This window comes from Tasmannia lanceolata, unplaced genomic scaffold (assembly GCF_043159265.1).
Source record: "Tasmannia lanceolata isolate RefF3 unplaced genomic scaffold, GAP_Taslan_0.1 ptg000002l, whole genome shotgun sequence".
NCBI lineage: Eukaryota > Viridiplantae > Streptophyta > Magnoliopsida > Canellales > Winteraceae > Tasmannia > Tasmannia lanceolata.
The window spans coordinates 53,960,754-53,983,378 of record NW_027518679.1 but is presented as its reverse complement, the minus strand read 5'-3'; the positions used below and the strand labels follow the sequence as shown (position 1 = coordinate 53,983,378).

The window sequence follows — 22,625 nt, the reverse complement described above, 5'->3', positions numbered from 1 at the left end:
TCCCTCTTGTAATAAAATATAAGATGCTAACAAGGGTGGCCCAAGGTAGAAAGAGAGTGGGTTTTATTCATTGAAATGGCCACTCCCTTGCATTCTAGCCAGTCTGCGACTCCATCTGTGATGGCTCGTGTAGAGTGCAAATCACCTAAATGGGGTACATTCTGCCCTCACTCCCTTTCTTTCCTGAGACACCCCCTCCCCTTTAATAGTGTATACACGAAATATAAAGGGCTGCCATGGGAGAAAAGATAATGAATTTATCACTCTACTCATTCTCTTATACCCTGTTTCTCTTTCCCTTCTTCCCAAATGAATTTCGTATTAAAATTTGACAATGATAAAGAGGGTTTGGTTTTATAAAATCAAAAGAAAGGGAATGTTAACATGCTCCATGGCAAAACCCTTCGATCTAGCAAGCAAGAAGGGTAAATTTTTTGATTTTTGAGTACCTATTTGAGGCGAGCAGATCTTCGGCCAGAAATCCGAACCGGTGAGTCCCTTCTCTTCTTCTTCTTCTTTGGATTCTACTCTCTCTCAAACTCTCATTTATAGTAGGAGGGAGATGAGAAAAAAAATGGGTTTGTAAAACCCACGATTGGGTTTTATAAGCTCAAGTTCCTTGCTTTCTAATTACCCTTACAATTCGTATCTTTTGCATGCCTAAATTTCTAATTTACCATACGAGAGAATCCTAATGGGGTGTAATTGCCACCCCTCATTACCCTAATTTAGGAAATTAGGATTTTGTAAGGAAGCAAACCTCTCTCTAAATATCCTATTTCCAATTAAATTTGTGTCTGTCATCTTTTCTTATCCTCTTTCCTTCTTTTTTTTTTTTTTCCATCATATGGGAAAGAGATCCCACGATTTTGGGTTTCTATAAAACCCCTAAATCGTGAGATGTATTTTGGGTGTCTTTATCAATGTGACTTAGTGTTTTTAGTAGGGTGTTAACACCAATAAAGTACATGGTTAATTTGAGGGCGTTACAATTCGAGTGTGTACCTGCACATGTGTGCACTTTCTCTAAAACTCCCAACACCAATTTAAATAACCCCAATCTTTGAAACTCCTACCTGTACCAAACAAGTAAAGAGCAAATCTAAAAACTATAAGGCCACGTTTGGATACCGGCAAGATTTAAATTTGGATTTCTCACATTTGTAGTTGAGATTTGAAACTAGATCAGATCCTTAGATTTCCAAATCAGCCACAACAGTGAAAAAAAAATCTGATTTTCAAATCCTTTCTGTAGGACAATATTTGGAAATCAATATTGGTGACAATTACCTTCACCCTCGCTACTCCTTGACCTTGCTGCTGCAGCAGCCAAATGTCTCTCCCTCCCTCCCTCTTGTACAAAATCAGCATGAGGGATTTGCTAGCGTCCATCACAGAAGGCATTTCGTGGATGGGCTGTTGCATGTCAGACCAGCCACGTCAGCTTACTTTTCAGTAGATTTTAGGTTCATTCATGATGTGGCTGTTCTGACATGCCACAGCCCATCTGCAAAATGCCTTCTGCGTTGGTGATGGACGCTAGCAAATCCCAAACTTATAAATATCTAAACTAATTTACGCTACCCTAAGCGGGACTCATTTAGATATTTGTACCTTGTACTGTGTTGTACAGGTTGTGAAGCCACAACAGTCAATCTCCAACAACTGGATGTGACTAAACCCAAATGCTGCGAAGATTACAGAAATCGTGTGACACTAGCACCGGGTATTTTCCCTTTTGATTTTTTATTAAAAGACATGCGTCCATTGGCTTTCCAAACCGAGAAGGGCTCAAGGGTTAGTTTGGTAATTTTGAAAACGAATTCTTTGTCAAAAAGAAACTACAAGAAGGCGGGAAAAGAAACGACCGTTGAACTCTACCGTTAGTTTCTTCCTTTGCCTCTAAACCCATATGCTGAAAGGTAATCAGATTTCAGAGCTCTTCAAGCCCTAATAGATCCGTTGTTACTGTAAATAAGGTCCTAAAGAAGAAAAAGGAAAGAAAAAGAAGAAGAGCAAAACAACTTTCATTTCTTTCATCTTCTTTGGGCCGCTTTGTGATCGGTGCCTGCCCATCAAATTGAATAGAAATTCTGATGTCGGGTTGGTATTCCCCGTCCCGTTTGTCCAACAATTCGACCCAATTTGTCGAACAGGTAATATATCGATCTTTCCCGATTCTAATTTTCTAACAGTTGCTTTTCAGGGTAATTTGCAAAAGGTTTTGATCACCCTTTTTGAATTTCTTTGTGTTTGTAAGGGGGATAGATTTTTTTTTTCGGGGGTAGTTTGCAAAAGATTTTAATCACCCTTTTTTTGGGTTTCTTTGGATTTTTAAGGGGGATAGATTCATCCCAACGAGGAGTTTGATGAATTTGGATATCGCTAGATGCTCGTTGAGAAGAAATACTCAGGAAAACAGCAATGCAGTAACGAATTCGGGTGCTATTTTGACAGCAAAGGTAGTTTGATCTTTCACAATTTCGAATTTTAAGATGGGGTTGATGTCGTTTGTTTTCTTTTCTTTTTTCTTGATGAATGTATATTTTTTTGGGGGGTGGGTTTGGCAGGAAGAGTATAAGAGAATTGTGGAGGAGAATCTGACCTTGGATTCTGAAGGAAAGCCTTTGAAGATACTTGTTTTCAAGGGGAGCCCTAGATCTCAGGGAAGGCGGCTGCGTCTTTTGGATGAGATGATGCAGCAGGAGAAAGATACATCCAACGCTGTCAAGCCTTTGAGACGCTTGCCCAAGGTTATTCCATTATGCCATTTTTTTGTTCAAGTATAATCACATGATTTTTTTATTTTTTTATTTTTTTTGGTGAAACAACCAGTTACTCCAAAAGCTTAAGCTGTCAAGAGTTGGCGTCATTTAATCATCTATACTTCAACACTCCCCCTCACGTGGGCCCCCTCTTTTTTTGGGCTAGCCATAGACGTGGATTTTTAATAACAAGGAGGGAGTAGTTGGGTTTTGGGTTTTGAACCCTGGACCTGCCATGAGGCAATAATAACTCAGTCACCATGTGAAACAACCAAAGTAATTGGCTGTTTCGCATTTTTTTTTGGGGATAATTTGGTTAGACATTAGAAGTTATAGTGGAAAGCAGAGAATTTTTGTGAATTATATGGGTATTAAACTGGGAGTACTGTTAATCTAAGATTTCTCAAGTGTTCTTTTGATATGTTCAGTCACCATTGCGGGTTTTGGACGCCCCAAATCTCGTTGACGACTATTATCTGAATCTCATGGATTGGGGGAAGAACAACATCCTTGCCATTGCTTTGGGTTACACCTTATATTTGTGGAATGCTGGAAGTGGAGAGACTCATAAATTTACGGAAACAGACGGCGATGAGAATTATCTGACGAGCGTTGCGTGGTCGGGTGATGGAAAAACACTGGCCATAGGGTCAGCAGACTCCAGACTTCAGCTTTGGGATGCCACAACGTCGCATCTGGTTAGTGACCCACCTCCCTCTTAAATTGCTTTCAGTTTCCTAAAACATAAATCATAGCACAGAAAACCCAAATGCGCCTGTTTTTTATCCCCATTTACCTTACAACTCAACAATCTAACAGTAGTATTAATGAAAAGTCCGACTATTACATCTCCATGTTATAACTTGATATCGAGAAGGCGATGAGGAACCAAACCAGGCAGCTCTGGCTTAATGGCAATTCAATGTCATGTTTTTATGTGGAAGATTTTGGTGGCTTTGGGCACTAATTATTCAAATATCAGGAATTTATATTTTTGTTTACTGTTAATGGATTCCAATTAGATGAAATATTTGATATGGACAAGTGGGGTTTTATTCTCTTTTAACTGTAATTAGAAAAGTTATAATCAGTTGAATAAGAAGTTCCACACTTCTTGTTTTTGGAGTGTCATTTTTTCATCAGGCTTCAATCCAACAGTAATTGAACCTCTTTTCCACAGGTAAGAAACTTAGAAGGGCATCACAGCAGAGTAGGAAGTCTGTCATGGAACGATCACCTTTTAGCGTCAGCAAGCCGAGATGCATCCATTGTTAATCATGATGGTACTTATATGTATATTTTTATATGTATATTTTTCATAGTATTATTCAAGTTATTTAATGTTCAAAAAACATTTACACACATATATGTATATATGTAATACACATACAAATACACGCATATTATACAGTTATGTAATTGCCTTTTCTCTATTTTTTGTACTAGTGCGAGCGGATACCCGCTTGGTTTCCCGTTTACTAGGGCATTTTGAAGAAGTGTGCGGTCTGAGATGGTCGGGGAATGGCAATCTATTGGCTAGTGGTGGGAATGACAACCTCCTTCACATATGGGAAACTCGGAGCATGGTATCATGCAAATATTTGCACCGATTTAATGACCATAATGCAGCAATCAAGGCCCTTGCTTGGTGCCCATATCAATCTAAAATACTGGCTTCCGGTGGCGGCACAAACGATCGATGCATTAAGATATGGGATTGTCAGATAGGGAGATGTCTCAACAGTTTAGACACAAATGCACAGGTAAAATATAACATAGTGTGCTGGGTTCGACATGCATTTCAGAATATCTGTAATGAAATGCAAGGTTTTGTATATTTTTTTCAATAATCTAATTTGGCTGTAATTCCCCCACTTTTAGTTATCTATATAAGTAGGTATCTTGCAGTACATAATGATACAAGCAAGATATAAGTACATTTTGTATCTTTATTTTGTCATAATCTCACACTTCATGCACACATAACACAATCTTTTTGAGGTTCTTGGTCATGATTTACTCGTTACTGTGTGTGATGTGCCTACAGGTTTGTGCATTGGAGTGGAACAGGCATCAGAAGGAGATTTTGAGTGCTCATGGGTTCAGAAAAAACCAGCTCTGCCTATGGAGATACCCTTCTATGTCAAAAATTGGAGAGCTACCCGGCCATGCATCTAGAATTCTCCACCTTTCCCAGGTTTAGAACTAGAAACAAAACACGAAAATGAAAATAATCGTATCATATTTATAGAATAATGGAAAAAAGAAAGACACTTTCATGTCAAACATGCCAATGATGACTTTCTTGCAGAGTCCAGATGGATCGACTGTGGTATCGGCTGGGGCGGATGAGACTCTTCGTTTCTGGGACGTGTTTGGGCCACCTCAGTCTCCCTCAAGGATGGAGGATAAGGAGTGTTTGAGTCCATTGTCACTGAAGAACATGCATATAAGGTGAAGCAAAATTCTTTAAAAAATGATGTATTTTGACATGTCCAAGAGTCTTCTTTTTATGGTGGAACAGTTTTCAGAGGTTTGAGCATGCCTTCAGTAAATTTAAGAATGCAGAGCAGGGGGGTATCCATTTTCTGAAAGTTGAGAATGTCACACATTGAAATCTTCTTAACTGTGCATATTACTGTAAAATACATGACAGTAATACATGACAGTTATTCTTTGGAAATAAAAGAAATTTAATTATTCTTCGCAGATCTTTCGTCTCTCATGAATAAGTTAAAATAAAAGAAATTTAATTATTCTTCGCAGATCTTTCGTCTCTCATGAATAAGTTAGTGTGAAATTGAAATTGAAATTGAAATACATGTAGTGTGAAATTGGTAGAGCAAGAACTGTGGCAGAGGGAAGACCAGGGATTGATTGGTGTCCTTCCTGTTCGCGATGTTGAAACAACATCAGTGAGCCCAGTATTATCTCCAGGTGATTTGAGTACTATTTCTTTTAAATGTTGCCAAATAGATTTTAAATGACTCTGTATTGAATGCATGATCAAAGGAAAGGAATTGTCTATTTCTGAAGGTGCGACAAATGATTCTGGGGAGGAAAGTTCAAAAATTCCATTTTCTGCTTCTGATTCTCGCAAGCAGGATGCCAAGAATCATCCAGAAGTAATGCATTGGCATACCAGGTCCGATTCATACCTGTGTTTTGTTTCACTTTTTCTTATCTTGGTAACAACTGTACTAACAGATAAGAAAACAGAAAGATAAGGGCAATACCCAGGTGCATATAGGAATTGGTTTGTAGTTGGAGCACTTGGGACCAATAGACCATCCCAAATCTAACCAAAAAATGGTGAGAGGGAGACATTTTTGCTGATGTGTAGATTTGTTTCTAGTAATGCAACAGAAATTTGGGAAAGCAGACAGATACTGGTGATATCTTTAGACTATGACAACCATGGTCATTAAATTGCTCCCTTGTAGTTAGTACCATAGTTACTGGAAACTTCCTAGACTCATCTTCAGTTTTAAATGAAAATTCTGTGGATCTGTTTCTAAGAAATTAACATTAAATATGCATGAATAAAACACGTGAAACTATAAATTCCTAAAACTTGCATTTCTAATTATCTGTGAAGTCTTCTTTTGTACTTGTAATCCTTACCTATATTAACCCTTCCTCCCAACCTACTACAATCCTGCTCCTATTTTTTTCGTCTTCCCTTCCAATGAGGCTTATTACATGCTTCATGTTGACCTTTATTGACTTTTCACTTCCTGCATCACTTCACGCACTCGCCTCCTGCTCTGGCAGCTAAATAACTTTAAGACGGTTACAGTGGGAACTGTCCTGGGCTTAAGCTTCATCAATGCCTCATGAAGCTAAGGTTGAGGGACTTTAATGCGTCCTTTACAAGACTACAGGGCATTATTTCTAAAAACAAACTTGAGATTTTATGTTCCAAGACTGTTGTATATTTACTACTATTGATTCTGGCAGCAGTCACAGAAAGTTGATTCTGCTGTGAAATGAGTGATTTCTAGCACAACAGGTGTATGGAATTGTTGAGAAAGGTCGCAAGCAAATTCTATGTATAAGAATTTGGTTTCTAAGGTTTCATTGCTGTCCTTGTTCCATTTTTTTTTTTTTTATGTGTCCTAATTTTTTTATCTTTTATGGAAGTGATTTGGTATCAGCGAGGTATTGCACTATTTTTTATACCTGAGGTTTGGAGTGTGTACTATCCATGAGTGTTTTCACACTGGTGATTGATTGAATCTGGTTCTCAATTTCAGGGGAGTTGCTGCTAGAGCTTTAGATCTCTCCAGAGGTGTGGAGAAACCAAGTGCTAGGGTTACATACATAGTTGTCCTTGAAGGTTTGTGCAGGTTCAGTGTTCAAGAACTTAGTGCAAGAGGAACATATTACACTGCACGTATCTCACGTCTTGACATGACGAAGGCTGGTAAGTTATTTTCTACTTGTCACTTTATAATTAATTGTCTCTATTGTTTTCATAGCCATCTGTATAAGTGTATGCTGGCTTAAAAATCAATATTCTCCAATTTTAGTTTTTTTTTTCTATTCTGTAAAATTTTGAGGACTCCAATATTGTTTGTTTTATTGTGCTATTTTCCCACGGTTTCTGATTCACTTTCTACATGTGAAGGGAATGTGGCTACAAAATAATATTTTTTAATGGTTATAAAATAATATTTAAATTATCGTGGAGGTCTCCCAACACTTAGATTCTTGTCCTTGTTTATAGAATATAATGTGTTCCTCTATAATTCACTAACATTACAATAAAGGTTGTTTTAATTCACTAATATTACAATAGAGGTTGTTTTCATTCACTAATATTACAATAGTTTGTACCAGTTTGTTGCTTGTTTTGGTTTCTGATTGATATGGCCTTGTGTCGCTATTTTCCAGAAATGTCTTAACTGAATTTTTGAAGTTATAAAAATTTTGGTTCTAAGTATCTTAACCTGGGACTTCTCTCAGGGGTTGTTTGGATGTATGGAAACTTTTTCCAAGAAATTAATTTTCCAGGGAAAATGAATTTTCCAATGTTTGGTAAACTTATTTTCCATTGAATTTTTTTTTTTAAATAAAATTTTTTCCTGTCTTTGAAAGAAAATTGCAAGCCTACTTGACCCTAGATTTTTTCCATTGGCTCTTTTTTCCATAATTTTTTCCCTAGATCCAAGTACCCGCTTAGTGGTTTTCTCCTCAGATGTCTTGAAGAGTGGGGTTCTACTGTATTGCTTTGGAGTTCCACCAAGGTGCAAGTCCCATGACCCAATAGAGATTTGGTTGAATCCCAAAGTGGTGAGATTTAACATTAATCAAGTGTCTTATCTCTATTTAAGTCGATGCCGTTTTATTTCATGTTGGTCAATTATATCTGGCATAAGCTGAGCTCTTCAATGTGTGCTCATCGACAGTTTTCTTATGTTTTCGGATATACTTCATTGCAATTCATCAAATAAGTATGAACTTTTTGTTTGTTCTTGCAAAAATATGGATGCATTGTAAAATCTTCCTTGAATATAATAAATTGTAACAATAGTGAAAAGGTAGAAGAGACAGATCCTGGAGCCAAAATGTTCGTTTCATTCAATAAGAGTAACATTTAGGTTACAACTGATATTTTGGACCGGTTCTAATACTCCTAATGTTAACATATTCCGCTAGACATGTTAATCTTGTGTACTAAGTGATGATGGTGATTAGCTGTCAGCCCCTTGGTGACTACATCTGTGGTTTGCTCATGACTTGTAATATGACAAGGAATACATGCACTGGTATGAGTTGGATATATACATGCACTGGCATGAGTTGAATATATAAACAAAGAGGTTTATATTCTCGTTCTTTTGGTGTGTATTCTGTCATAAAACCACACACACCTAGCACATAAAAAAACTGAAATAGGTATATAATTAGAAATTTGGTGTTTCATGCTGGAAAAGAATATGCGTAAGCCCACCCATTAAGTGCCGTCAAAGTTCTGCATTCAATCTAGTGCCTAATGTATCCAAGGAAAATATTATTCTTGATTTGTCCTAACTTCCACAAAGCAAAAGTTGGTGAACTATTTTGGACAGATATGTAAGCACGCAATAAATATTGTCAGCTATCCTTTCTAAATTTCTGATTATACTTTCAGTGACTTGGAAGACATTGAGATCTAGCATTATCTTCAACTGTCAAAATGCTTAGCTATTTTCTCATTTTTGGTTTAATTAGAGATGGAGCAAGCAGAACAAGACCCAGATATGATAGCATTGTCTCGCCACCTCAAAACTACTTCTATGGAGCTAATCTCTGTTCTTGAGCAGGTAAAGGATTGGATTTTGAGATGTATTTATGAATATCATGTTCTTTTTTCCCTTTCTAAATGTCAATTAAGAGACACAATGATAGAACTACCCTTATGGAATATAGCAAGGGTAGAATAGCAAGGCTGTGCTCGATTTATTGGAGTTTCGTATTTTGTTGTCTCTACAACTTGTTCATGTTGTTGGAATGAGCTCATATTGCTTCAATTTATTGCTCAATTCGCTTCCATTTTTTTTATGTTTGTTTTATTGACCAGCTAGCTATGTCACTCAGTCGTTTATGACGCCTACTCATTATGAGCTGCAATCTCTTAGATTTTTTCATGCTTGATTTATCAAATTATTTACTTTTATTTGCATCTATTAGACACACCTTTGAATTTTCCATTTCTGGTAACAGAAACAGAACTGTTGGTAGGACTAAAGTTCTTCTTGAGGCAGTTCCAGTACACAGACTGGCTGATATATTTGTTGCAAGCTTTGAAATAAGCTTTGACGAGCAGCTTTCAATGTTAGATTCTGTTGATTTAAAAGTAAGGCTTTCAAAAGCTATTGAGTTAGTTGACAGGCATTTGTAGGTAATTATTGTATAACAGTCTACTGTTCTATAGTAGTTTAGTCTAATTTGGGAATTTCAATGCAATTATCTCTATTTATCATAGATAGATCTGACACGTGCTTAATGCAAGTTTTCTTTAACAGTCCATTCGTGTAGCAGAGAAGATTACTCAAAAGGTTGAGGGGCAGTTGTCAAAATCACAGAAAGAATTTCTTCTCCGTCAGCAGGTTTGTTTTATCACACCGCTTACTGGGTTATATTATACCTTTTTCTTTGAAATAGCGAATCTGGAATTAGGCAGAGGATTGAGCAGATATTGTTGGTTGTGGGCAATTTTTTTCCCTTCATAGATTGATGCCTATTCTTTGTAATTTGCTTTGTATTGGGTTGAGCCTTGTACCGTTGTAGCTATGAAATAAAATTCACAAACATTGTTTGTTTTTCATTAGTGAAAACTCTATTGAAAGGGAAGGGATACGGAAATTACCCTCACAACACCATCCCTGCCTAGAGAGTTGGTCATCCGATTGTCTACTCTTTTAATGTTATAAGAAGACAGATTGAAACTTCTACTCAACTCGTAATTCTTGGCAATAATATGAGTGACTCAGGCTTTGGCTTCTTGATTTAGTTCAAGCATTGGCATTTGAGGAAGTAAATCACAATGAGATCCAGAGCCGAGTAAGGAGTCCTCATAGCATCTTTTCTTCTCTCATTCGTAAAAAATCCTTCCCTCCCATTATTGGCAGGTCTACATTGCCAGAAGAGTTGTCTACAACTGAAGTTGAGCTTTGAGGAGTCAAATGGAGAGGAAACCCATTTATCCATAGCTCTATCCACTATACCCACCAAAGTTATTTCCTTCCATGCTTAATGACGATCTTGCACTGAGATGCCCCAAAATTCTTTAATAATAATGCTGCCCCGATGCACTATAGAGCATATGAAAGTTCAATGTCGAGGCCACTATTTCAAACCTAGCTTCCTACTAAAAGAAGGCACTCTATATTGAATGATGATGCGAATCTAGTCTTCACAGCTTACTTTTTGCGAAAAGAAAAAAAGACAGAAGAAAAAATACGCGTAGGGAGGACTGATGCTCCCTCTGAGAGAGAGAGAGAGAGAGAGAGAGAGAGAGAGAGAGAGAGAGAGAGAGAGAGAGAGAGAGCATAAACTCAATTTTATTCAATCATATCATAGTAGCTAAGGTTGTATGCCTTTACAATTTATAGATACTTCAAACATCACACTAAGGACTCCTATTTTAGTGACTGTCAACTCCTAATGGCTTAAGGGCTCATTACATGGACTCCATTTAATCCTACTACAATTAAATTATGACTCTTCAAACCCAGAATGAAACCTAATCCACTTCAAGTCCCACAAATACAAGGACTCCCTTATGTTGCAATGTGGGCCCTTGTGGTCACTTAACAACCTTAATAATCGCGTGAGCCACATTTTGGATGCCTACAACTTATAGAAACCAAGTGATATTGGTGGGAAAGTCCGTGGTATATTTCCTATAACTTAAGAGACTTAAAAGACACTTAAAAAATAGAATATGCACCACAGGATGATCCTCGTCAAATTGGCAGCAGACTGCATATTTTTGCATGAAAACTGTTATTTGAAGATCTATACCAGCCCTCATGCCTATCCCTCAAGGCTTCTCTGTCTCAATATACCATGCCTTACAGCCATGAAAAATCCCTCTTTTACCTAGGACTAAGCACCAACAGAATCCGAAGCTTAAATAACAACAAAATGGTGTGCATACATAACATCAAATCCTTTGGAAACGTTGCCGAAGAAATACAAGCTTTCCTTAGGATGGACTATGTTGAGTTGTGGAGAACTGGAGATCTGGATCATAGCCCGACGAATGAAGAATGCAGTACATCTGAATAACAGCCTGGCAAATAGAAAATGCAGCAAATCTGAATAATCACCAGGAGAAACTTGACGGTGTGTCTTCAACGCAGTGCAACTGATGATGAAAATCGATGCTCACTGCATCAACCTCGAAATCCTTTCAGAAACACACTGCCCCTAGGAGAAAAATGGTCCCACTAGCTGCATATCAAATATCTTCTGAGAGAAATAATCAAAATATTGACCCTCTTCGTCTCTGACTTATTTAATGTAAGGGGGGATATAAAATAGGGGCCACTGGCCTTCATGCACCCAGCAAGTGCAGGCCACACTGTCTGCGACCAAATTTGGGATGTTCCAAGCCATTTTGCCATGCCATGGTGAAGCAAAGGAATAAGTAGACCCCTTTTGCTTTCAGCACTTTTGAATAAATAAATATTGACTTAATTCACCATTAACACTTTATAAAATTGTTGATGATCGACACTTCAGAATTGCAGCTTTTCTCACTGTATAGGGATTCAAAACTTCACGCATACTCCAAACTCCAAAGTACACTAGAAGTTGTACGCAATCAAATTTACTGGACCCTCAGTGTGTTGTAATTTTGAAAACCTATGTGAGCATCATTTTAGTTTATTTGCCACACTGTCGAGAAACACAAACAAACTTTATGTTAACACGTGAATATTTGCCTCGACAAAAGTCAAAGCCATTAGAAATGCCATGGTGACATTTGAAAAGCATTTCTGCCACTTTATACCATTTATCCTTGTTGGTTATGAATAGCCAGATAAGGTTTTGTAGAATCCCAAATGACTGCACCTCAGCCCTTGTCAGGGCCATGCCTCAAGTTCTGGATACATTAATGTGGGAACAATGTTTATGTCGTTCTCAGAATGGAGTCTCTCTCTCTCTCTCTCTCTCTCTCTCTCTCTCTCTCTCTCTCTCTCTCTCTCTCTCTCATTTGGGCGTGCCAGACATCCATTGCCTATGGAAGTCCATAATCATTCACTTATGCTAGTGTTCTCCAAATCGGTCTTTCTTATGAGCTTTATGTTGCCTGCTTTCCGGTTTTTCCAACTTTTTACCATCTTGAATGTGCTTTTTTTTTAATGGCAATCTTGAATGTGCTATTTGTACTGGGATATACTATCCGTAGTATATACTTGTCTTATCTTGCTTCTCATGCATACTATGTATTTTCAAATCTTATCTTTTGTTTTTCTATCTTATCTTGATTGTGAGAAACATCTAATGAAGAACTTATGCATACACTGCCATTATGTTCATTTGGTATTTTACCTGAATCTTGGATCTTATATCCTTCGTTTTATTCATAAAACTTTTCAGATGAGGGCTATAAAAGAGGAGCTTGGTGACAATGATGATGATGAAGATGATGTGGTTGCCTTGGAAAGAAAGATGCAAGGTGCAGGAATGCCTCCAAATATCTGGAAGCATGCACAAAGAGAATTAAGGTATATAGTTTGAAAAATAGACATAGTTTAGACTTGCAGGACAATCGGGGATAGGATAGCAATCTGATAACATTTTTTGGTCAAAACTTCCCATCTTTTGATGTTACTAAACAAGGATTTACTGTGTCCAACTCTATCTCTTCCGCCATCTTTCTTCTAAATCCTGTTACAAGGATTCCCTGACACCGACCCTCTTTAAGATGCAGCAAATTCCTTTTGATAGTGATGTTTCAGGCAGCTGAAAAACCCTGTGGAAGGGATGAGATGATCAATCAGGATACCTCAATTTTATTATCATAAGAAAAAACTAGGGACTTTTAGTCAAAAAAATGTTGATGGTCATTGTTACATGTTTGTTCTGTGTTGACTTGATGAATTGATTCAGATATTAATGAGGACATATGTTGCAACATCGAATCATTGAGAAACTATATGAATTATATAATTTCAAGGTATTGAAGTTTCTTGTAGTTCCTCACCAGTAGTCTTTATCCTCAGGCGACTGAGAAAAATGCAACCACAGCAACCTGGATATAGTAGTTCTCGTGTATACCTGGAACTTCTTGCCGATCTCCCTTGGCAGAAGGCCAGTGAAGAACGTGAGCTGGATCTGAGAGCTGCTAAGGAGCGTCTTGACACTGATCACTATGGTTTAGTTAAAGTTAAGCAGCGGATCATTGAATATTTAGCTCTTCGCAAGGTTGACTGTCTACCCTATTTTTTATGTATCCATTTGACCTATTTTTGGCATTGCAGTAATGTATTGCCGCTTGATTCATTCTATTGATGTGTAGCTTAAACCAGATGCCAGAGGTCCGGTGCTGTGCTTCGTAGGCCCACCTGGCATTGGGGAGACATCTTTGGCATCATCTATTGCCGCTGCCTTGGACCGAAAGTTTGTACGGATTTCTCTTGGTGGTGTCAAGGATGAGGCTGATATTAGAGGGCATCGAAGGACATATATTGGAAGCATGCCGGGCCGTCTTATAGAAGGGCTAAAGGTTCGTATTGGATTTTTTTTTACATATGTCGCTTCTACTGCTTTTAGATTTACCCTGGTAAATAGCTGATGCAAATATTCTTTAAATTTGTTCCAGTTTCGGCTTCATTCTTACTATGGTCAGTCAGCTTTCACATCTTTATGATACCTAAATTTACTTTCTAGATAATATTCATTTTTAGGCCATGGCCTTCCTTCTGGTGAAGTGTTTTTCTCATCTTTAAATTGTGCAATGGCAATTGGGGATTGTGTTACTGGATTAAGCAGTATTTTGCTCCAACTACTGTTATAGATTTGCCTCTGCATCAGAAATCAGCTTCAATTTCTCAACTGTTTTATTTTGTTAGTTGGTGGTTCTTTGTATGGCACCAAAATGTCTTTTCTAAAGAAGTAATTACTCCCCATCTTGATCCCTTGCCTCGCAGTGTTCACCCTTCATATTCAATATCTTCTTGGTGGCCTTTTACATGCCTTTCCAGTTTCTTTTGTAATATATATATATATATATATATATATATATATATATATATATATATATATATATAGGGATTTGCTAGCCAATTTCGCAGAAAGCCATTTCGCGGCTGGCTTTTGCACGCGAGAACTGAAAACAGCCACCTCAGATGAATTAAATGAATAAGACAAAATCCGCCAAAAAAGTCAACTTGGGTGGATGTTCTCACTTGCAAAAGCCAGCTGTGAAATGGCTTTCCACGAAATTGGCTAGCAAATCCCATATATGTGTGTGAGTGTGCACGCGCGCGTCCCCACATTTATATATGTATATACACATGTATGTATGTATGCAGAAAATGTAATATGCAGTCCCTTGTTTTAAGAATGGCACTCCTTTTCTTATTTGACACTCCTCTAATTAGCTATTAAGGGCTGTTAAAATTCCCAAAAAGCTATAAAGAAGCAATTAAAAAATGTGAACAAAATGAAGAATGCAATTATCAAAGGGACTATGAATATTGTTGCCCATGCACTTCTGCTTTTTTGAGGGCTTGTTAAATATTTTGTCTGACATATCCCGGGAGGGAGGGAGGGAGGGAGGGAGGGATGGGATGGGATGCTGGCCATGGGCGGCGATGGACTGTGGCTAGCTGGAGATGTTTACCATTGGTGGCCATGGTGGGACATATTGGAGGTGGAGTTGGCGATGGATAGAAATGGATGAAGTCGACAACAGATATGACTGGAAATTGGATCCGGTAATGGTAGAAGCAGCGACTACCAAAGTAAAGAGATGATAATGAGGAGAAAAAGGGGGGGAAATATAGGACTCAATTACCTTATTGTGTGATGTTTCACAACAGAAGTGCATTGTTGTCTTAAAATATGGACAAAACGCTGCAATGTAAGTGAAGTGGACATACCAGCATTCCAATATATTGGTTCTATTTCCCACACTCTACATTATGGACTTCTAGCCTTTATTTTCCTTTGGAGAAAGCTAATTATTTTCCTGTTTCCAATTGCAGAGAGTTGCAGTGTGCAATCCAGTGATGCTTCTCGATGAGATTGACAAGACTGGTTCGGATGTTCGTGGAGACCCTGCTTCAGCATTACTGGAGGTTCTTGACCCAGAGCAGAACAAAACATTCAATGATCAGTATCCAATTTTCTTGCCCGTGCATTCTGTAAAAATTATGTGGAAATTTGTTTTTATTGTCACATCGCTTTTTCCTGAACATGGTATGCATAATTAGGTGTAGTGTTTAATAAGCCTAGTGTCTTTATTACTGGTGGCTTTTGTTGTATCTTCTTTTAGTTACTTTTCCCCATAGTTGTTAACCAGCTTCTCTTTCTTTGGAATTAATTAAATAACCAATAACCATTCATTGACATGATCATAATAAAAATGGGTTATTTTAGTGTCGGTTTCTTCTTGATTGCATTGAAATTCCTATTCAATGACAATTTATTAATGTTTAAGATCTCATTCTCAGTCAAGAACTCACCCGAGGTGAAACTGAGTTAACTTGGGTGAGTTAGTGATCGATGTGGGGAGCTTTTTATCGAGTCAAGCGAGTTGATGACTTTTTTATTTTCCTGCCTAGGATTGATATTGCTCAGAAATATGATTCCATCGATGATCCCCGATGTGATGGGTCCCATTTTTTTCTTTATGATGATTAATGACTGTAGGTTCAAAACACAGTTGACTTGGGTGAGTCAAGGATTAACCTGGGATGGTTTTAGACAATGAATTTAGCTACTGTTTTCTGGTCAATAATATGCTTGATACCTGAAGCAATCAATCTATGCAAGATCAACTTATGTTAACTGTCAAATATTTTCTGCATGCTTTGGTTGAGTCAATCAATGACTTGCTGATGTTTTTATAAACCTGGGGAAGGTTATGACAAGCTAAAATTTCAGTTTTTGTTTCACTTCTTTAAGGTTCTCTTTGCTTTGTTCAGAAACACTCCTTATACGACTAAACATAAAATAAGGCCACATCTGTTCTTTATTCTAGTCTTTGCTTTTCTACCTCTACCTATTGCTAACATAAACCATCTCTATTATGTTCTCCTTTCTCTTATTCCCTTCATCTCTACTATGTTCTCCTTTCTCTTTTCTACCTCTACCTATTGCTAACATAAACCTAAATCTAAATCAGATTCTCATCCACCTAGCCCTAGCCTCGTCTCATTATCTTTATCTTGTAAATCTTGTTATCTTTATCTTGTAAAATCTTGTGGTCTTCCTATCTTTTAAAATTTAACCGTCTCAAGTCTTAGCCTTAGATGTTTCTTTGTTCCTATTCCTATTATCCCACTCTTTCTACACCTAAGCCTTTGCCAGACCCAAAAACCAACATTTGACATACCCATAGCTTCTCATTATGTGGCTTTCTTTATGTCCATCTGGATTTTCAACTTTTTATTTTTCAGTTTCCATCACTTCTAATGAAATTTCACTGAGTTACACAGTTCTTTTAAAAAAAGTAATGGTGTCGGCACACTTACTTATTCAGAATTTCTACAATATTATTTTACTTAATTTCTTGTTTTCCATTTGGCTTGCTGTCTTGAACTGTAACAAATACTAGTTGATTAGCCAACATATGAAGCATTCTTACTGCCGAGTCACAAATGGATGATGACTGTATTCCTATTTCACTCTGTGTCCACTCTTTTCCTATCCTAGTCACATTTCAGGGTTTTGAAATTTTTTTCATGTCCAGAATTTTTTAAAGTGACAGCTGTTTCTCATGGTCAGGCACTTCCCGTGGTAAATTTTTTTAGTGGTTGGGATTGTTATATTCCTGTAGTGTACTTCAATGGATATTGGTTGGGAGGCTTAACCTATGTCTTTGTGTGCACAGTGGTAATTTTGCTTCCGGGTTTCGTTCTTCATTGGTTTTGAATTAAAAATATCCAACAAAATTCCAGGGATTCAGATTTGTATTTTCAATCCAGATAAAACTTGTTTCACACTTCGCATCTGTGTTGAGGCCAATGTGGTAAATGCGCTTCTGTTGTTGGTTTAATGCCATACCTAGCTCAAGCATTCATAAGATAATTTCCTAAATTCTATTTCATTATTTGTCAGAATTAATCATCACATCTGTTTTCATAATAATTGGATGGTATGGCGATAATCCACGCTGTTGGTGAAAGAGAAACAACCTTGGAAAAACTTTTATGTTATAAGAATCTTGTTATTGGACTTATAACTTGTAACATCACGTGGATTCCTTAATTGAAGATCACCAGCTATTTGAATGTTCCATTCGACCTTTCAAAGGTGATCTTTGTCACAACTGCAAACAGGATCCAGCCTATTCCTCCTCCACTTTTGGATCGGATGGAAGTTATTGAGCTGCCTGGGTATACGCCTGAAGAAAAGCTAAGAATAGCCATGCAACATTTACTACCACGAGTTTTGGACCAACATGGTTTGAGCTCTGAGTTTCTTAAAATTCCTGAGGTAGTGAACTTAACATACACTATTCTTTTTTTAGTTAACTTTATTTTCCTTTTTTTTCTGATATACGCTAGCGTAACCTACTTTGTCATTGGGCCAGAAGCTATTAGAATATTACTGCAGTTTCAAAATTTTGATTTTTCTTATGGCAATTCCTGTTATCAACTTTTTATGTAATCCTGGTGGATCCACGAGGATCCATTTTTTTCTCTACATATGTTTTTACACATCAAACAATGTTCCTTTACTACACTTCTTCAGTGACCTAGTGATGTAGGACGGACTATGGGAAGGATAACAAAGTCCAAAACTAGACAGGAATTTCTATAAGTTGCTGGAATTTTCTAAGCTTCGCAGAACAGAATCTAAAGGGCGATCTGATCATTTATACAGACATGGGTTCGGACTTCAGACCCAACAAGATTTGAAGAGTTAGTTAACTGATCAAACATATTGGAGTGAAAACTGAAAACACATACATGACTTGGATGAATAGAGGACAATCTTAATAGTTAGCTCAGAAATTTAGAAGCTACCACTTTTGAAGTCTAAATAACAGAACCCATGTTACATGGGTTCTTCAAAATGGGCGAAGTACCCGTGTCGGACATGTCTCTGATTCTAATACATTTGGATTCACTGGGACACTTCCAGATCTCTTTTAGCTGTTTTTTTTCTAAATACTACTACCACAAATTATGACCGCACGTTTTGAGATTTATCCATCCTAATAGTAAGTTTTAAAAATGGAAATAAAACAGTATATATACTTTAACTTATTAATTTTTTTTGATATATTACTCGTTATACTCTTTTTATTACATAAGAAAAATAAATTTCAAAATTTGATTAAATATTTTTGACGAATCCACACATAAATCCTTTTTTAGGTTTGGCGAATCTGACAATCGGAATCGGAATCTGCGTCAGATTCCGACACTCGCTCCCGTACTGATGCAACATAGAACAGCACTAAGATAACCCGTACTGATGCAGCATAGAACAAAACACCGATAAATCAAGTATGGGTTACCAAAGGAATCCACCTTTGGGTCTCAAGGAATCCACCTAGAGAAGAAACCCACCAATATCAAAGGAATCCACCTCCGAGCCCTAGGAATCCACCTGTAGGGTTTGCTTCGTTGTCAATGGAATCCACCATTAATCATCATGAACCCACCAACATCTCTTGAATTACCAATTTACCGAAGCCCGTGCTTCTCGTTTTTTGCTTTCACAATTTGATGGTCACTATCACCTACTCAACATTATCATTCAAAAAAATCACCTAGTCAACATTTATTAAATAGCCTATATGGTTGGTATCAAGGGAAGGGAATAAAGATGAAACTAATTCCGAGTAACCTATCATGTTTGGGAGATAAGAGACATCAGGGAAGGATTCATCTCATCAAGACAGCCACAGTTATTGTTATATTGCCAAACTAAAGATTGATATAAGCACATCATGTTGTCATCTCCTTTTTTTTCAATGGCGACATATTGTCATATTTTCCTGAGTGTTAACTGCAACCATTTAAAATTGTAAGAAATATAAGCAATTACACACACACACACACACACACACACACACACACACACACACACACAAGTTCCATGAGATGCCGATGCACCTCTTGTCTCAACTCGTGGAAATCCAAGTCTAGCAATGTAGTCACTAATATGATGATTTTTTCATATTGATCTTTCGTTTCGCTTTTCTTAGATTGCTTGCTAGTTCCCTTTGTTTTGGATTTTTCATTGGCTTGGTGGAGATTGTGTTACTAATTACACTTCATATGTGTTTATAATATATTTTCATAACATCTGATCATCGTAGTAATTGTTTTCCGTTATGATGACTACTATTGTGGTAGGCTATGGTGAAACTTGTGATTCAAAGATATACTAGAGAAGCTGGGGTCCGGAATTTGGAAAGAAACTTAGCGGCCTTGGCTCGTGCAGCTGCTGTCAAAGTTGCTGAGCAAGAATATGCACTTCCACTCAGCAAAGATGTGCACCCAATGGCAGAATCACTACTGGATACCAGACTTGCTGATGGAGCTGACGTTGAAATGGAAGTTATTCCAATGGGAGTTAATAGTCATGAAATATCAACGGCTTTCAGAAGTTGTTCAGCCTTGGTCGTAGATGAAGCTATGTTGGAAAAGGTACTCGGGGTAAGTCATGTTGTCCTTGTTAGTCGGGAGGTATCTTTCATAAATTTATATCTCATGCTTATGACCAGGTCAAAGTTTTCATCATTGATAGGCTAAACATGTCTGATTGTATCTTGTGTTGATATGGTATGCAGCCTCCTAGGTTTGATGACAGAGAAACTGCCGAACGAGTATCTTCTCCTGGGGTATCGGTAGGGCTTGTGTGGACTTCCTTTGGTGGAGAGGTTCAGTTTGTTGAGGCCTCAGAAATGGTGGGAAAGGGTGATTTGCATCTAACAGGGCAACTTGGTGACGTTATCAAAGAATCGGCACAGATAGCATTGACATGGGTATTCTTTGTTTTCTCTTTAGTACTTGTTTAGTTGTCTCGAATCGTATATAGGTTTAGATGGCAGACTTGTATCTGATGCATCATTCCTTTCCATGACAAACATCCTCTATATTTCTATTCTCAGTCATGAGCAAGGTTTTAAATTTCGACCGAGATTTCGGGTTTCGGTGGATACCGAAATCGAAATTGGGAAAACTCGAAACGTTACTTTATTTCGACCAAGTCAAAATTTCGTTTTCCTCAAATTTCGGTACGAAATTACGAAATTTTAGGAAAATATGTTAAAATATTCATTATTTAATATTTTCCTGAAATTTCAGGCGAAATTAACGAAATTTTGGTAATTTCGGCCGAAATTTCAGGGAAGATAAAATATTGCTTTTTTAGATTTCGTCGGATTTCGAAGTCAAAAATTTCGGTTTCGGTGAGGACCGAAACACATTCCAGAACCGAAATTTAAAACCCTGGTCATGAGTGGTGCTTCATATGCTTATGATGCTTCTCAAATGCATGTTGCTGATGTATCTTATATATTATAACCCATATTTCATTAGAAACTGAGAATCTTACGTGGAAATTCATGACTAAAAGATCAATTCCAGTTTAAGATGTTGAAATAAGCATCACTTTGAGAAGAATTGACTAAACATATGGAAAATATCAGTATCACCTTTTGAGACTCTTTAGCTAGGATTTGTAGTCATGCATTGAAAGCTATCCATTTATGTATGTCATGATTATCTCGCTTTAAACATTCTTTAATTTGTTAGGCAAGAGCAAGAGCAACGGATCTCAACTTGTTAGCTGCTGGGGAAATCAATTTGTTGGAGGGTCGGGATATTCACATACATTTTCCTGTTGGTGCTGTACCTAAGGATGGACCATCAGCAGGAGTGACTTTAGTAACATCATTAGTTTCATTATTCAGTCAAAAAAAAGTTCGAGGAGATACAGCAATGACTGGAGAAATGACACTGAGAGGATTAGTATTACCTGTCGGCGGTATCAAAGACAAGGTTTTGTGTCTCGTCTCTTATGTTTCTATGAGTTATCATTTTTAAAGTAATTTTGTGCTAAAACGGATCATTTTTCTTCCTCGCTATGTCCTTTCGTGTAAAAAACACATTTAATGTACACGAGTACACAAGCATCAATCATTTGGTCTTCGAGCAAATTGCATATGCCATTTTATGATCTTATCTTAATTCAAATCAATGCACAATTGGAGGAAGGTATTTCCTAATGCTATGTATTTGAATCTGTAGATACTAGCAGCACATCGTTATGGTATCAAAAGAGTTATCCTGCCTGAGAGGAACTTAAAAGACTTAGTTGAAGTGCCATCGGCTGTACTTACCGGCATGGAGGTATTTTTTTATCTTTTTAATAATTATGCAACGCATGCAAACATGTAGATACACACATAGATACATCCATACATATTCCCAGTAGGACATTCTGAGTGGAACTTAGAAATTTTCTGTCACCGTTGAGGGCACTACTCTTGTTTAATGAGCCGTTGAGCTTGGGAATAGTTTTTCATGGCCAAAATGCACTTTGACCTGATGAGTCATTCTATATCTGTTGGGTTGAAAGTAGACTTTGCAAGCCTTCCGCTTCTTTGTTCGGTTCATCCAATGCGAAGTTATGAATCCTTGCGGGTTGGTCAAGAAACCTTCTCACTATCTCAATGTACTTTAAAAACAGATATTGGTTGCAAAGCGAATGGAGGACGTTTTGGAACAAGCTTTTGAAGGAGGATGCCCATGGAGACAACACTCGAGGTTATAATGGAAATTCAAGCTTATTTCCAATATTCACATCACCTGTATTTGTACCTTTGTCGTGTATAAAAGGAGATCAATATTTGGGCAACAACCATTTTTTACCATCTAAGAGATCGGTTCACTGGAAGATCCATGGAAATAATTAATGAGTGAGTTCTCATGCAGTCAGTATCGGAAAGTATTAGTCATCCTTGCCCATCGTTGTCTTCAATTAATCTTCTCTCTCTCAGTAATATTGGTGTGAGATTTCTCTACATGCCATGGAAATTTGAATCATATAAGCAAGACTCAATGGTTTTCACGGTGGAATAAAGAAACTGTACATGTATCAGTGAGCTTGTATTTGCTTTGTATCCCTTTTTTTATTTTTGTTTTGTGTTTTTCTCAACCATCCCATTATAGG

General features: G+C 37.4%; 2 protein-coding genes across 2 annotated transcripts; both read left to right on the top strand.

Annotated features, from left to right (window-relative positions):
* The first annotated feature begins 75 nt into the window (after positions 1-75).
* LOC143893096 (cell division cycle 20.2, cofactor of APC complex-like) lies at positions 76-6,029 on the top strand. Its single transcript, XM_077398056.1, has 13 exons — positions 76-154; positions 1,634-1,726; positions 2,157-2,221; positions 2,340-2,462; positions 2,571-2,753; positions 3,194-3,463; positions 3,946-4,048; positions 4,212-4,528; positions 4,813-4,962; positions 5,077-5,219; positions 5,593-5,702; positions 5,778-5,890; positions 5,973-6,029. The coding sequence occupies exons 1-13, from the start codon at positions 76-78 to the stop codon at positions 6,027-6,029; spliced, it is 1,806 nt and encodes a 601-aa protein (XP_077254171.1).
* Positions 6,030-12,860: 6,831 nt separating this feature from the next.
* LOC143878970 (lon protease homolog 2, peroxisomal-like) lies at positions 12,861-22,464 on the top strand. The gene is made up of 10 exons (XM_077381184.1): positions 12,861-12,988; positions 13,487-13,688; positions 13,783-13,989; positions 15,473-15,603; positions 17,714-17,927; positions 19,802-20,104; positions 20,239-20,433; positions 21,206-21,451; positions 21,701-21,802; positions 22,143-22,464. Exons 1-10 carry the CDS (start codon positions 12,861-12,863, stop codon positions 22,224-22,226), a joined length of 1,812 nt encoding a protein of 603 aa, XP_077237299.1. The 3' UTR covers positions 22,227-22,464.
* The last annotated feature ends 161 nt before the right edge of the window (positions 22,465-22,625 follow it).